General features: G+C 41.1%; 1 protein-coding gene across 1 annotated transcript in view; it reads right to left on the bottom strand.

The window, feature by feature from the left end:
- Positions 1-13,917, bottom strand: part of LOC114444037 (ephrin-A5b-like) — a 65,196-nt gene extending 51,279 nt beyond the window's left edge. Inside the window, exon 1 of the mRNA XM_028418437.1 lies at positions 13,106-13,917. Coding sequence (XP_028274238.1) covers positions 13,106-13,230 — 125 coding nt within the window. The 5' untranslated portion in view covers positions 13,231-13,917. The remainder of the gene's footprint in view (positions 1-13,105) is intronic.
- Between the last annotated feature and the right edge of the window lie 3,791 nt (positions 13,918-17,708).

Below are 17,708 nucleotides of genomic sequence, written 5' to 3' on the forward strand. Positions count from 1 at the left end.
CTGCAGTTACACTGACATGAAAAGCTGCACTTAATTCAAAAGCTCTCATGGCTGATTAATCACAAATTATGATCAAACAGCTGACTTACAGGATAAACATATGACGCCCTGCTCACAAGTCTGCATGTGTGCGTGTGTGTGTGCACAGACACATGGCTTCTGTGCATATGTGTTTAAAAATATGTGTGTGCTCCGTCTCCCCAAAGTCTACAGACTCATTTTCCACAGCAGATTAAATGTGTGTCTGCACCCACAGAGCACACCACCAAATTAAAGTCACCCATGTAGCGACTTTCATCCGAGCAGCATCTGAACCTTTTCTTCTGTACAGGATCACAACCAAAAGCAATTAGCTCAGGTCCATACCCATAAACCTCTTCCATACTCCGAACGAGGCTTTAAACTTTTGTGTTGTCTGAAAGCTAATGGAGGACTCCAATTTTCTAAAGAAGAGATGGGTGGGTTCAAAATGTCTGCAGACGCAGGGAAGGTGAATTCAGCTGAATCCTGGGTAGCAGCTGAGAAGTCAGCTGAGCAGTCAAGGAGTGAAAGTGTTTTTGTTTCTTTCTTTTTAGGGAGAGAACAAAGTTGTTGAAGTTTGAGGTTTAATGGCCCTCCTCATATCTGATAGCAGAGCAGCAGCTGGATGACAAACATCTGGAGTTAGCAGAGCTGGATGGAGATCAGCACATGAGCAGGAAGGGGCCCTAAATATACTGAGGAACTGCTTCTATGTTTCCCAGTGACCTCTTCGTTACAACATACATCACAATAATATACACTGGCTTGTGCTATAGCATACTAGCTTGGAAGAGTTTTGTTATTAAGGGGTGCTACACAAGAAATAGTAGCCTCAATTGTCTATACAGGGTAAACTGTATAGACAATTGATACATATGATTTTCAGTTTTTAATCAAAATTCATTTAGCAAATGAATTGCAGCGACACAGAAAAAAACTAGTTAAAAGCATAATGAGCAGTGAGGTTGCATAAAAGAATGCAAACTCAGCTCCCACAACCTTCCTGTGTAACCTTCTAACATTTATACTGTCATGGACTCTGCAAGTGTGTGTCTGTGTGTGTGTGTGTCACAGTATACAGATAGTTGTTGGCATTTGACTTTACATCTCCCAGAAAGCAGCAGGCTGCTGCAGCACAAATTCAACATGCTGCATTAAGATCTTTGCTCCCTTCAGGCAACAATAATTCTGGGTTATTTCTGCCCTGGTGTATCTGGCACAGTTTTGGTTATCCACGCTCAACGGGCCAATGAAAGCACAGCTGCTCCATGGCTCATTGGCTGCTGAGGGGTTATAAGTTAATCCTGATTGGTGACTTTCTGAGAGAACACACCTCCCCCTTTTTTAAAGGGTGGTGGTGGGGAAGCTTGGATCACATTTGCATATTTATTCATTTTTACTGTAGTGTTTGGAACATAATGTTTGAATATTTTTTGGCTCTAAAATGATGACATCCTACTCTACATCACCAAATGTTAAAGAAGACCTCTTAGTTTGTGCTTTGGCTTCTGAGTTGCTTTTAAGTCAATGCGGTAATACTCATTAAACATTATTTAACAATCTTAAAACAAAGTTTATACTGATCAGAGTCTTAAATATTTTTTAATGTGACTGGGAACAATCAATGAAAACGAATGTGGGGGAAAAAATCAAGAAGTGTGTCAAACAGTAGTGCTGCACCACAGCACCACATCTCCCACTACACTGCTGGGTTGCTGGGCAAAATTTAGAACAGGCCTGCCTCCATACAGGAGTGGCTTGGTAGATGGTAAACGTGTGTGACGTCTTAGCCGGCGTGTTTCTTTAACCCCCCTGTGTATCGCGTGTCTAGACCTCGCCAGCACTACTTCTGGAAAGACCATGTGACCCATAGGAGCAGTCACAGGACTTCAGCATCCATTTTTTTTCTTTCTTTCTTTCTTCTTCTTCTTCTTCTACGATCAATTCTTCCCTTTTATTCCAGCCTATAATCACACAGTGAAACTGAGGGAAGGTGACAGAAGAACCCAGCCCCAACGTCGCATGGCGGCATTAAAGCGAGGGTTCAGAAAATACCACATTACCTTTGAAAATGTTCCCCACGAATGACCAGTCATAAGAGTTTAAAATCACATTCATTTTCAACATAATTCCAAAAATATTTCATTGATGGTTAAAATTCACGTCGACGTAAAATCTGTAAAATAAGTTTGCCGTCATTTTTATTAATAATTTTTAATATAATGTGAAAATTATTAAAAACTATTGAACTTAAATCTGTATATTTAACATAATATTTCTAATTTCCTTCTTTTTACATTGATGTAAATGTAGCATGTGGTACAGTTATATTAAACAAAAATTCGTAATGTATGACTTTTCATACACTGTAAAATGTAATATCTGTAAGTGTATGTTAGAATATTTGATAAAAATATAAACTAATATGCATTTTAAAATTTAAACATATGAATCCAGTTTTTTCTACTTAAATACATGCTATAGTTTGCTTTTAATTAAACTGTAACTGACTATAGGTCTTGGTGTGAAATAAAGAAAAATAATGTGACATGAATAATAATAATAAAGTGAGATTAGTTTTTGAAAACGAAAAAACATACAATACAGTTGTATTAACTAGCTTTAAATGCATTTTAATTTGTTTTTCCTGATATTACACCTGCCTTTTAAAAAAAATCCTCTTTGTCGCAAAGTTATTTAATCCAAAGCATCACATTACAGGTTTTACAAAAAGTCCATTCATAGAGAGAGAGAAAAAAATAATTAGTGAACTTTAAGTGACCAGGCTTTTTGCTACTTACAAAAAGTCCACTAAAACTTAATAGTCACCTCCATCTAGAGACAGAAATATGAGCACTGAGCCATAAAGACTTCTGATGGAAACCTAAGCAGCCGGCACACTCAGGAAACAAATAAAACATCTTTATGAGCAGGATTTTATGATCTTAATAGGCACACTCCCGGTCCAGTGGCCTCTAAGTGCTCCGCTGGACAGGTCTGTGTTCCTGAGCCGACTGAGGCTGCAGCTACTGTCAGCGGAGATGTACAAACCAAAACTACTGCACAACTTCTGGATAATTAAAAAAAAAAATAAATAACACACAGTCAGGCTGTGAAAGTGCAATAAATTTCCATTAGCTGAGACGGAATTTGTTCAAAGAATAAAACTGAGGATCCACTTTATGTAGGAGTTGTACAGTTTGTGTAAAATAAATCGTATTTTTCTTTTTTTTTTATTAAAATAAATTTAAACGTGGCGATTTAGCTGAAATTTTCTACTTCGGTTCTTTTGCAAACTACATAATAATTTGTTAATGAGGTACAGCAGGGATTAGATTTCATTCATTTCAGTCATTTTCTTAGCTTGTCATATTTTTCAGTTGAATTTAGGATATTCTTTTTATGAAACTATTCACTTCAGGCAGGTTTTCCTGTGTGGTGTATTTTATATTGGATTTTTTTCACTCCAAAATCTTTATTAATTAAAATAAGATTTACAGTGATTGTTTTTGTACCATTCATTTTTATTGACCTAATAGTTTGTGATTTAAAGGTTTTCTTTAACCTTAACTTAGTCCCTGAATAAGTTAAAGAGATTCAACTTTTTTTTTCCAAATAACAATTTATTCCTTTTTTTTCTATCTTTATGGTATTAAACCACATGGAAACTTTGGGTAAGGAAGGAGGTGAGACCGTCCCTTACCCGGTTTTTTATTTCCTCCCTCGTCAGTCCCCTTTGAAGCAGGACGGGGCAGGTTATCTGTGACCTTGTCTCCTTTGTTAAACAGACAATACAGGCTTGTTGGGCCATTAGTTTCTCTTTGTAGGTGCTCGTCTAGGTGTGATATCCACCCTGTCCCTGCTGATACCGCAAAGTCCACCAAAGCAATGTGCCACAGGGACAAAGGAAGCCTTCTGAGAGCCAGAAATCCTCCAAAGTGATTTACAGCATTCCTTACAGGTCAAAGTGGACTCACTGGTAAAATGCTAATTGTCTCAACTAAGCATAGGGTTGAAGATTTATACCACAAATAAGGAAACAGCTGACAAAAGCAGTGTGATACATAAGAACGTAGTACTCTGCTCAAGCAGAGAGGTCTCATTGGAGGGGAAGAAGAGAGCTGTGATTGGCTGATACGGTGACATATTCTGTGTCGTCTCAGCACTGGGACCTGTTACGCCAGATGCCCTCCTCTCGTCCCCTGCAATGTTTGCAGCCCCACGCACGCGATCCTTCGCTCCGCTTGGCTGCACCCTCTCATCGCATTACTTCTGCTATTCTAACTCCTCCATCAATTATGCACTAGAATAACTCAGGGCCCTGATGGAGCCAAGACATAAAAGGGGATCATCAGCGCGAGCGCTCGCAGCGTCTGCCCGCCCGTTTCCCACCATGCTGCCGCTGCTGCTGCTGCTGCGACCGGTGATACGAGCACCAAGGTACTAGCAGCAGCAGCAGAGGTGGCACGCACCAACATGTTGGCGCATTACACAAACACAGCATGCACAATCATCATTGTGTTAGTAGGTCAATCAGATGAGGAGACACAAACAGCCAGAGAGCCTTTTAGGATGAGTTCCTCATCCGAGATAAGTTAATTTTTCATTCAAAATGTGCCCTTGAGTCATTTCATAGTTACAGGTATCAACTTTTGGTGTACATTCAAGTCAAAGTTAGACCTCTCAGAAAACTTTGTTTATGAAGTTACATGCTTATTTACACACAAAAATACTATAAATGATACCTTTAATCATTTTAGGACTCACTTAAGACTTCATAATTTCTTATAACAAGTCTTCCAGACTAGTTTTAAATGTTGAAAAGTGGTTTTACAGTAATATAATTTCCAAAGTCATTGTGTGCGTTTATTTTTTTACATTTTTATTCACTTATTTATTACTTTGCTTCTCATAAACTGTCCTTAAACTTAACTTTTAGCAACTTAACTTTCAATAGATATTATAAAAATAAAATAATAATAAAATACAAATATTTTTCTCTAACCTAAAAAAACTGTTTCTTATATATAAATATATATTATTATACATAATAATCGTAAAAATATGTGGTAAAAAAATACAGATTTTTATTAGACGCCAAATTAAATTGTTTTTAAGAAATATTTTAAAAATAGGTCTGTATCATGAAACAAAACTATAAACTAATTATAAGGAATAAATGCATTAAATTGAAAAATATTTAAATTAGATGATTTGGAATCACACTGGAAATATTACACTGCTGCTATTAAACTGATAGATTCAACAAATCGGAATTCTGGGAGCAGTCAGGAAGCTTTTACAAAGGTTGAGTGTCAGATCAGAAAACATCAGAAACTGCTCACGTGACATCCCGGGATTCGTAACCTACTTTTTAGTCCCTGAATCAAAATGGAGCCGATTTTTTTTGGAAAATGGCTGCCTTTTCTCCCGCTCCGCCTCACACAACGGAGGCGATGAGGAGAAGGCAGTCAGCCACGTCTATGGAAAGTGTACAGATCTTGGCAGTCTGAGATTTCAATTAATGACCCTGTGACTCAAGTTGTACTATGATAAAATACCAAAAACAATTTAATCACAGTCATTCATCACTAAAGTTTCACAGGCCAGGCAAGGATTTGTGAGAAAAAAAAAAAGAAGGAAAGCCGACATGTCGACCTCTCTGTTAGAGTCATGGCGGTCCTGACCTGGATTTCTCCTGGTTGCGTGTGAAGGTTTGTCCAAGCTCTATCGTGAGATCACAAACAGCTTTTTTAATATTTCATAAGTCCCAAACCACCAAGTGTGCGGAAATCCAACAGGAGGAAACACTTTGAGTTTCAACAGGCCAGAGAGACACACGAAAGGTCCCACGAAGTCACACCAAGTTCATGAGACAACTGTTCCTCACATGCTGATAAATAACATTGGTCCTTACAATATTTCTCACCGCGGGAGTCTAAAAATGGCAAAAACAAGCCCTCTCTGTTGTGGTATGAAAATCGTAGCTCCATCAACCATCAGATAAACCCTCATACCCGAACGATTACGCTAGACACAAGAAACCGAGAAACAAAAGCAATTAGGCAGCAGCTATGTCTCCCACTGAAGCATATTTTGCCTCGTCAGAGATGTTTTGGTTTCTTTTTGTGGCTAAAAGAACAAAAAAAAAAATGAAAAAAAGAACTGTTCATCATGGTGTGATTCACACATGATTCACTAAACTGACTGGAAAAGTAATACACTAACACTTTAGCTTTGTCTAATTTCATCCAAGGTAAACAAAAAAGCTAACAGTCAGCGGCCTTTTAAGATGAGGAAATATTGTCCCAATGAGGAGGTGCGCATACTTCTCCTTCAGGCCTCCCTCCAAAAGCCGCACTGACCCAAATTTAGTTCCAGAAACATTTACTTGGAGGTTTTGGCTCCTGCTGTCAAAATGATCACATTTGCTTTTTATCAAACAGACATCTCAAGCCAATATACATTTCAACTGTAATTCCGTATGATTCAAAGTCACTGATGTGCCAATTTTTTCATTACCTCTCATTTGTCTTAAATCTGAGGAGACAGCAAAGGCTTTCCTGTCAGGATATCACAGCCAACAAGTCACTGCAGCAGACTTTTGACTTTTTAAGTTCATAATAAATGATCACTACTAGACTGTTTTACTTCTAAAATGTGCCAAATGTGTGAGGGGAACCTTCCAGCTTCCACTCAGTCCTGCTGAATCAGCTCATCTTTTACATTTACTCTGGGAAATTACCACTGATCATCAGATCATGTTGTTGGTTGTTCCCTATGAAAATATTTAAAAAAAATACCAGTTAAGAACATTTTCTTTACATGTTGCTTCAAGAATAAGAAACAACAAATACAAATTCTGCATTGGAGTCAGGAAAACCCTTTGGAGCTGAGCAGACCATGAAAGGAACGGCCGAGCAACCGCCCTGCCATCCCCGATACTTAGCGATGCCCTGCAAACAGCAGCAGCCGTGCCCATTCTGTTAGCAGCTTAGTGGCTCTTTAGGACCTTTTTGGAAACACTTTTTAGAAGCTTTACTGCAGTCATTAGGAGCTAAGGCTGATTAATGTGAATGGTCAGGCAGGGCTTGGCTTTCTGAGGGAAGAACAGAGAGGGGTGAAGGGTCCCACAGGAAGTGTTTTGTGTCTCCACACAAAGGAGAGGGTGACCTCTTAAGCCCCTTAGAGCCTCTTTGCTAATACCCTCACCGGTGCCTACAAAGACACAGGGGATGCCATTTCACCACTCACATTTGAACAGCACACACACACACATACATACACACAAAAAGCACCACCAAGATTAAAACGGCAGAACCTCTGTGCAGCGGACTGAGACTGTGAGAGATTAGGCTTGAGGAGTATCCTGCTAATACATTGACTGTTGCGCATATCAAACAGAAGAAGGCAAACTCACACAGTATCTGATCATGTAGACACAATGGATGCCATCAAGTCATTGTTGTCTGCTGCTGAGTCATAAAGTTTTATTACAGAGGAAAAGGAATGTGCCAGCGCAGGTACATCATTCATCCTGTTCTCAATCAGCAGCTTAGAGAATGTTCTAGATTCAAGTATGAATTGTCACTTTTTGTTCTTTTTGAACAAAATGATGATGAGAATCACTTTCACAATACTGCACTGATCTAAAGTATCTTTTTTTTCATCCTTTCTGGAACAAGAGTACTCTTGTCTTGTAGTGGCCAATAAAATTCTTGAATCAAGTTGATTTGTTAGATATAATAGATGAAAGTACGATCAGTAATCTAGATTAAGACTCAATCTGAAGGATCTCAGGTTATATCTCACCTCATGCTATTTCTTAAAAAATGCGAACACACCACTTCTTGAAACGTTTTAGTCATTTTTACTTCCAATACTAAAAGTCAGAATGTAGCATGTAGTGAAAATCTCTTAACTTTTTTTAACAATGCAAACCATTCCAGATTAATCTTGTGACAAGTTTATGTGAACTAAAAATCAGCTGCATCAGTTTTCATGTCAGAATATGTGTTTCTTTGTCAATGTGTGTCGCATTACATCTGATTGTCTTATTTTAAGATTCTTAGTTCTTGAAAAAGTTAAACTCTCATAAAATGATTAAAAAATTGTCTAGAAATTATTAGAAAAAAAAACAAAAGTATTGAGATGAAAAAAAAAAATAGCAAATGAAAAAATGTCAGACGTTGCTGCTGTGACCACAGTACACCTTCCATCACCGCAGCTTGACGGAAACATTGCTGTAAACCAATAAAGCCGCCATGCTTATTAGTAACCTCTCGTCACTAGTTCCTGTCAATCACGTCCTGGCAGCCTGAGGCCTTTGCCTTATTAGTCAGAGCATAGAGGGAGGGCCGGGGCAGCTTCTCTGCAGGCAGGGTCGTAGAGAGCTCCGAGAATGACGGCTGTCTCCACAGGACAACCTTCCTCGTCTTTGCAGGAAGCTGAGTTGATGATGAAACTTAGGGCTTAATTGACCTGAAGGTTCAGGTTTTTTAAGTAGATTCTGTAAGGTATAAGTGATTAAAGTGCGCGGTGTGGTGGGAGGCTGACTGAATATGGAGATTTCCTATCAGACGCTCTTTCATTCCATGTCAGAGTGAAGTGCTGCGAGGAGGCTTAATGCTCCTGCACTTTGTAATAAAATGGAAGGTAAACCTCAGATATGATACCTCTCATGCTCAGTCTATTGATAGCTTCTGAAGCTCTCGTGGCAGGAAATCACATTCACTCAGCTCTCTTTGATGCCTTTTGAGATTGACACTTCCTCAGGGTGGAAGCATTGGTTCTGACCCCACCCCAGGACTCCTTACCCTGGACACTGTTCCCCTGTTGTAGCCTCTGGCATCTTATGAGGAAGTTTCAATGACCCCCACAATTGTGTTGCACCTCCTGTTACAACCCCCCGCCCCACCTCAGTTAACATATGCACACTCTCCACTGCCACCTCTCCCGTCTCCTCCTTCTCCCAGTCTGTCTCTGCATAGCTAAAAGGCGGCTATGGGCCGCTGAGTATGGGTGGAACAAAAGCGGCCTTTCAGGCGTTCTGTGCCGGTGCTGGGAGAGGGCTGTGGTCCTGAGACCCAGTCAATATTTGGACGTGGTTGCCTTTTTGTGTCCGTTTTTAATCCAAGCGGAACCAAGCAGCAGGGAGCCGGGAAAAGGCTGAGAGGGGAAAGCGAGGGTAAACACTGGGAACAATGCAAATGGGGCAACTCACAATGCCATTGGGAAACTATCACAACATCGGCTCGCCACCAAGTGAAAAATGGAGTATTGTTTCTTTAAGTGGAGATTAAAAAGAGAGGAGTGTAAGAAAAGCAAACAGCGGAGGTCATTCTGCTATCAGAAGAAATATGTGTAAGGAGTTTCCTGAGGTATTACCTCCACCAAAGCATGGCCAGAAAGTGACAGGGAGATGACAATTTAGGTTTTTCAGGTGATTTTTTTCTTCTTCTTCCAAACATAAAAACAGGCCACTGAAAAGATTCTTTGATTGTCTTAAGGAGAAATATGTTGCATCTGCTGTGGAAAGCTTTGGATGGGTTTATCAGGGATTAAAGAAAACCCCTGGGGTGACAGTGCTCTCCCCGAATGCTGGAATCCCTCTCTCCCCAGCTGTCAGGTCGTTAGTCCCACCCAATGAGGTTCTTTGATGACGAGGGGTATCAGTTTCCATGGCGTTGGAGACACAAACAGCTTGGGAGATTAGGGACGGAACTCAGCCCTGATTTTCCGTTGATCCCACCTATCAGCAACAAATAAACACCTTGGGCCAAGGCAACGCCTGCGTGCAGACCATATGGACCCGGGTGGGCTTTAATGAAGCAGCTAAATAGCTGGTGAACAGGGAATTCACTAATAGCTCCTTGTCAGAGCAGCACTAAATACCACACTCTTACACTTTATTCCATCATTTGGTTACTAACACAGCCGGCGTCGCTGACAAGGAACATCTGTGAGTCATTTTTCTTAAATGACAACACAAAGGGCTTCAGTTATTGTTGTGATTTCTTACTTCAGTTGTGATGTTTTCTCAGAGCCACAGTGTAAAACTTAACTATGATGTTTAATAATCCGAGAAGAACTTTGGCTTTATTGATCATCAGTACCACCATTTGCTAACGTATGCTTCGTTTTGGTTTTTAAGCGTTAACTAATGTTAGCAAATTGTTAATAAATAAGTCATTAATGCTTCATAAATTACACATCAGCAGGTAGTTAATGGGACAACAGCTATGATCTACAAAGCAGTTATACATTATTAAACCACCACTGACAACTCGTTAACTTGTTAGTCCTGTCGGAGAGTTACAGCAGGTACAAAGCACACTACACAGTATGATCAGTCTATCACAGAGCCACTGCACTCTACTGTCCTATAACGAACACTGAGCACTAACTGAAAAAAGTCCTATATCTGTTTTAGCTACAAAACTTTGACAGATTTGTGTGAAATTTTGCATTTTTTCAGGTTCATATCACATTTACTACTATTTTCAGATCCAACCCAGCATAGCAGCCACATAGAGCTTACACACACACACACACAGAGACACAAACAGCACCCAAGATTAATGGGCTGGTTGTGAATAGGCAAATTTAGTAGAGTCTAAAAGATTTGACTTTAGGGATGAATAAATACCAAAATAAAACAATTATTCAAAACCTTTTCTTAGGAGAATCTGACATCAAAAACCTCTAGGAGTCATTATATCAGTTGTCTCTAAGTATTTTTTTTCCCTAACAAGCCTTTCCGATACTGGAGTTTCTTTTAATTTCATTAAGTAGCTTACACAAACACGACTACTCACTGTCACTGTGGAAGCTTTTCAAACTCCAGGCAAAGCCGAAGCATCCTCATGGCTACAAATCCCTCCTCCTCTTCCACAGCACCGTTTTCTACTCATCTGAGTCTAATCAGCATCAGGCATCGGCGCAGGAAGATGTTTCCCTGAGATGAAAGCGCTGCAAACATGAACGCACGTTTATCTAAATTACAAAAAGGAGCTCCGTTCAGCTCCTTTGAAACAATAGAAAAACATGAAAATGTCAATGCATTTCCATTTTTCACGACTCACTTCCCATTTCAATTCCAGAGCTCCTGTAGGGGATTTCATGAATGGCTGAGTATTGACTGCTGCCCCGGATGCCATTTTTCCCCACTTTGGTCAAATATGCAGCAGAGAAAGCAGAGAGAGGGGGGGTAGGAAAGCTCATCTGGAAGTTGGGACTGTACCGCAGCAGGTTCCCAGGGCTCCAATACTGAGTATGGTTACATTAAACAGCAGGGATCCAAAGCCTGTGAGCTTGTGTGGAATACTGTTAGGTTCTGCCGCAGGTCAGGGGGCCCCCAGGCTTCAAACATGGCCCCTCTTTTACATTATACAGCCTGGGTCAGGTTTAGATTAAAGTCATGAATGAGAAAAGGAGACAGTCATTTAGAGTTACTCATTTATTTAGCCTCTATTCTGCTGTGACAAAGCCCAGGCGGGGTGCCATGCCGGGGCCGTCATCGGGCCCCATGGCCGACGGTACTGCCCCGGTTATGACCCTGACAACGGTCCCCTCTGTGCTGCTTAACCCACGACTTGCCTGGTTACTACCGAGTGTGTGACCTCAGCATGTGTGGATCTCTCACAAGGCCGAGCACCACGCTGTGCCTTGGCCGCTGCTGAAATACCCCTGTGTACCCCCTTATTGTCTGCCCCAGCGTGGGCTGAGAGGGAGAGGGCGGAGGGGACACTTGGAACGAGGGAGCATGGCAACCAAGAAACTAGACTTGGGAACTGGGAACTGCTTGCAGGGCCAATGGGGGAGGGGAGGGGCAACCTGCAGTCTGTAAAGCAGGACAGAACGCTGTTATCAGATATCTATCTGTGTTAGCGGAGCAGGAACTGCATCAGCTGCCTTTGATGTCACCACAATGTTTGTATTCCGTACCATTTGCATCCAGTCTGTTCAGGTCCCCTATACCAAACACACTTTGCCTCAGGGTCACTATCACAAAGCCACAGAGCAGCTTTCATGTGGATACTGACTGTAAAGCCCAACAAACCAGTTTTGTGTCCTTGAGTAAATGTTGATATAAACATGTTTTTTTGAGTCACGCTGAAACCGCTTCGCCTGCTAATACAAGGGAAAGTAATAGCATCTAGCTGAAACAAAAGTGACACACTCATTCTATCACTATGTGCTCAAGTGCCAAGTGTGAGGCACTGAGTCACAGAGGGAGGTGCCCAGGCACAACACCGGAGAACTGTCACACACGGAAAAAAAAGTTTGGGAAGTAGAAACCTTGCAACCAGGAAAGTTTCAACTGCAGACAACACAATGAAGTGCACATTATCAGCACTTTTCAGAGCAAAGCACTGCCTTACTGTTGATACTTCAATCAATAATCGACCACATAAAGCCTGAGTTGACACACAAAACTCTCAAAGGATGAGTCTCCATTTGGCACCAAAAAAAAAACCTTCTGTCATGTCTAATCAATGACAGACTGAATGCAACTCAGCATTATTTTAAAGCAGCAGGCAGGCTCACAGTAACAGTCCTTACAGCACTTGTAGCGTTTCATTTCAAGTGTAATAGCGCGTAATGATGCGTAATAGCGGACAAAACGCACTGTTGTTCCAAGTAGGATTTATGCTGCTAAATGTGCACAGTTGATTACAAAGATGGTTCAGATATGGAGGACAATTAAACTGTAATCATCGCGACAATAAGTCAGTGTGGGAAAACAAATACAAGGCTGTAGTTAAGAGCGAACCGAGACACACACACAGTCAATTTGTCAACCTTAAATTAGTTTTCCAGGGAATAAAAGCAACATAGGTATTGTTGGAGTAATAGCAGGTCAGCCTGTAAATGATCTGATGTTTTGTTTTGCTTCCTAAAGACTGAACTGGTTTTAATACCACAAATAAAGCTCCTGTCAACCCGCAATTACACTGCTGCAACCCGGGCCAGAGTGCAGCTGCAACCGGGAAATGTCAAGGGTGTAATCCGCTGAGGGGGCCCCGCTGTATGCCGGTGCCTCCCTTAGAGAGAGATCGGGCGTGGGTACGGGCTTACTCACCTTGGGTTGGTGCGGTTCCAGAAGACGGCGTAGCGCTCGGACACCACCTTAGAAGCCGGGTCTTGACCGTACACACACATCCCAATGATGAGGATGAGGAAGATGACCATTTCCACCTGCGGCATGTTTGCGTGAAGATGAAGTAAAAGTCCCTCCTGGTTCAGGATTTTACAGGTGATGAAATGAGAAGAAGGGATGACAGTCCACTTTTTTATTCCCTTCACTTGATGCGGCTTCGTTTCCCAAGTTGTTAAAGCTTTAAATCTTCTCACAGTTTTAACAGATCATTTCGTCTCCTCTGCATCAAACTCTTCGGTACAGATAAAGAGATAAAGTACAGAAAGCCCAAGCAATGCTCTCGTAGCCACGGCTCAACTCCGCGCAGCGCTGCGAACACTTTTCTCCAAGTCGCAGTCAATTTTCCAAAAAGGAGACAAGCGCCGTGCGCACGAAGGAAAAGAAAATATAAAAATCAAAGAAATGTGTTCCTCAGTGCAGATATATAAATTAAAAAAAACAGAAGCGCTGCGCTCTCTCCACCAGTTCGCTGTGGAATCAGTAAGAGGACTCAAACCCGAAGCTTTTAGATCCGGCTGAAACCCGCAGCTGCTTTCCGAGAGCACTCCCGTCCGACGCAACTACAACCCAGCCTCTCCGTCGCGCGTAAACGCACACACACACTCCCTTGGTTATTAAATGTCCCCCTGACAAGCGGCTCCGCCACGTAACCGAGAGCGCACGAAAAGCCGTCTCACAGATCTAGGGGAAGCAAACCAAGTCAGCAGCGCTGTGGCTCCTGCTGCCATGCTCTCCTGGACCAACCCCCCTCCACCACCACCACCCCTCCCTCTCTCTCTCTCCCTCTCTCTCTCTCTCTCTCCTACTGTGCCAGCCGCGGCACACTACAAAAAGTGCTCGTCTCTTGACAGTTGAGGCGTACTTGTGAGTCAAATCTCTAAGTGATTTTCAAAATAAAATAAAAACCTGGATCAGACTTTTAAAAGCGCGTTTAAATACAACAAAATCCTACAATAACGCAACATATTTACTCACTGTATACGCATGCACTCATAATCACACTCATACGCTCCTGCGCTGCTTGTTTGTGCAGACATTTCTTGCAGCGTACAGTTTCACGGGTGCGCGCAGCCTCATTGGCTTGGATTTTGAATGACGGGCGTTTCGCTTACAAAAACAACATCCCTCCTCCTGAGGGGGGTATTAGAGCTTCCCAGGCCCGCAGACGGATCCCGGATCATTTCATAAACATGCTGCTCAGCGGGCCACTTTCTCTCAGTGGAGCTTTAATCTTTTCAAAGTTTCACTTTACTTAAAGCTCACGTGAAGTTTCAGTCAAACGTGACCACTTTCAGCTGTTCACGGGGCAAATTTTATTACTGATATAATTTTCTTGCTCAAAAAAAAAAAAAAGCTGCAGCTGCTTTCAGTTGAGTTTTTAGTTGCGGTGGAGAAATAGAGCTAAAAAAGTAAATCTAAAGTGAATTTCTATTTTGATTTGAAGCCAAACACTTTCATATTTCACCATATTACGCAACATTATGTGTTTTTTTTTATTTTGATTAACTTTACCATTATGAAACAGGCCTGTCACAGGTTGCAGTGATGTACAGTGTGTGGAGCAATGACTTAGTGCGCCACGTAGTGGTGATCATGGGGAAAAACCTACCGGTAACTATTTTTTTTATTTTTTTTTTGTTGAACACATTAAAGAATAGGTGCATTAACTCTTTGTGTGCTGGTTAAAAGTAGGTCAGCGATTGCACGTTAGTGAGTGAGAGGCAGACAGAGCTCAGCCTGGGAGTTAAACTAATCCTGTTTATAACAACAGAACCACTGTGGAAGCTCATCTGAAGGCCACTGGCCTCAACGGGAGGATTGTAAACTTCACTGAGACACTGAACAGCCATCATTGCTCCTCAGGCTGTGGCGGCTCCTGTTCACTAAATGCCTGATTTATGCCACTTGTAAAGACCTCCATCTCCGCCCTGTTCAAAGGATCCTCTCCATCTGACTCCACAGTGTGTGTGTGGAGGAATTTGCAGAGCACAGACTGAAACTACTTTATAAAAGTAATAGTAAAGTAAACAAGTTTTAACATAATGACACAGGATCAGTGAAAAAAAAACTGCAAAATGAAGAAGTAGAGTGAGTGTGAATGTGAGTATATTACATCATGTTATTACACGTTTGCATATTATACAAATGTTTTTTCTGTCTGAGACTTAGCAGCACAGTTTCTAACCAGTACAACCTGCCACCTTAGAGAAAGTCAAGGATTGTACCTAAAAAGAGCACTATGTGTATGTCTGGTATTCTTAAAGCTGCACCTGATGCATTCTCAGCTGTGTCAGCTAACTTTGTTTGTCACTTGTTTGGTGATGGGTTTGGAGACATTTATTACATCTTTTGGATCACCAACTTAGAAATTTGGCTTATGAGGTCCATGAAGGAGTTCTTTAGTCTCAACGTGTGCAACAAATGCATCTAAATACACCAAAAAACAGGAAGTAGTGTCACAAATTAAAAGATTTGTCAATAAAGTCAGAGCACTGTGTGCTAACAAGAATTAAAGGACATAGGGGCACCTTTAAAATGAGGTCTGATGAGTATATTAAGTATATTTAGCATTGTCTTTTTGTTTGTTGTTAAGTAAGGTTGCACAATATTATGCCATGAAAGCTGTCCAATCATGCAGTTACTACAGTATATGGATACACACTATTTTATATATATGTTGTTCAACTACTTTTGCCTGATGGCTGATAGTGATGTCTTCATGTTGTTTACACTTAATGGCAGAAAAGATGAAGCCTTTCCTGTTATGAAATTAACTTATTAATTCGGGTGATCCTCTGCTATCACAAGCAGCATCTATGCTAGTAGTTTCTGACACTTCAAAAAAACACTGGCAGACTGGTCTCTTTTACACATAAGCTGATATCATTTAATATAACAGTGAGTGTTAGTCAACGCTGATCACACAAACAGGTTTGGGGTTCATGTTCATTTAGAGCTGCTGTCATCAAAAGTCCTCCTGTAAAAAACAATTGATGTTCTGCACTAAACCTGACACCCAGGTGCTGCATAACCTGGTACCCTGATCACAGAAACATATTTATTCACCCAGGGCACAGTCACTTAGGCCAAGGCCAGACACTTCCTTCTATTTTTTGCGCTGTGAATAAAGTACTATATTTTGACACCAGACTGCTGCTAAAGACAAATGGTTTGAGGGTTACCAGGCAGCTGAGGACTCAACAGAATGAAAGGAATTAGACAGGGTATGGTGCAGTCCTGAGGCATGCGTTTCAGACAGGCTGTGTCCTCTCTGTATTTTTTATTAAACAAAGTTCAGGATGTCTGTTTCTGTAATTGAATTGAAAAAAAGAACAAATAGTACAAATATTAAGAGACTATAGCCATGGGTCAGTGTTATACTGGCTTTAATATTGATATAATTGAATTTATACAGACTGGCATTGCACAGCACAGTGGTAAACAGGAACTTTCAACGAGGGAACTTTGGCAGATCACATTTAAGACAAGATTTAAGACTAGATTAAGTTTATTCATTCTGATGTCTGACTAGGACAAAGATAGTTTTGAGGGGCCAGAATTTCCTGAAAATAAGTCTTATTTAGTGAAATAAGCTCTCTATGAAACACCAAAACAATCCTCTCTTTCCTCAACTTGCAAGCCACAGCCAGTGATGTGCATCTTGCTGCACACCGCAAACCCACCAATCAGCTGAACCCAAACTCCACCATGCTCGTGTGGGCTTTGTTTACGGTACATCTCCCTCATACTGTGTTTGTTTGGGTGTTATGCTAGGGTCATAGCATGTGTGCCGCAAACTCATCGCTGCATCGTTATGCATACTAATACGAGTGATTTGCGTGTGAGTGTATGCTTCTCCTGCACATGAGTGTGTGTGCGTTTGTGTGTGTGCGTATCAGTCTGATGATCCACCTCACCCAGGCAGACTAATCCATGAGCTATAATCACCTCATCTCCCCAGCTAAAGTGCCTGTCCTACTTCATTTACGCCTGATATATGTCTGTGTTCCCCAAGACAATGGAGTCATTATAAATTAGGGTCAGTAGGGCTGCCAGCGCAACACACAGCATGCTAATGTTTCTCATAGTCTTATGAGTCAGCTGTCACACATACACAGAGGAATGAGACATTTGTGATGTATATATATCACATCGAGTTTTAACCACCAGACACTGAATCATTCACTGTGTTTATGAATGCACTCTGCAATAAAGCGACGCCATCAAAGTGCCACTGAGTGTTTATGTTGTGACACAAGCATTACAGCCCCTCAGTCCCCTTTCCATTAGCAGCCGGTAAACAGACTGTAATCACGTTCTGCTCTGTAGAGAAAAATCCATTTCAATATTTCTATCTCGCAAATAAAAAATCAAAACAAATTGCTTCTTTTTATTATTACCAAGTGAAATATGTGCTGTGTGGCCACAATTTTTTTTTTTAAGGTTGTAGATTAATTTGTTAATTTTGTTTATGTAACACTTTAATATATTAAATAATATTGTCCACCATGTTTTAACATGATTT

Source organism: Parambassis ranga, chromosome 12, assembly GCF_900634625.1.
Source record: "Parambassis ranga chromosome 12, fParRan2.1, whole genome shotgun sequence".
Taxonomy (NCBI): domain Eukaryota; kingdom Metazoa; phylum Chordata; class Actinopteri; family Ambassidae; genus Parambassis; species Parambassis ranga.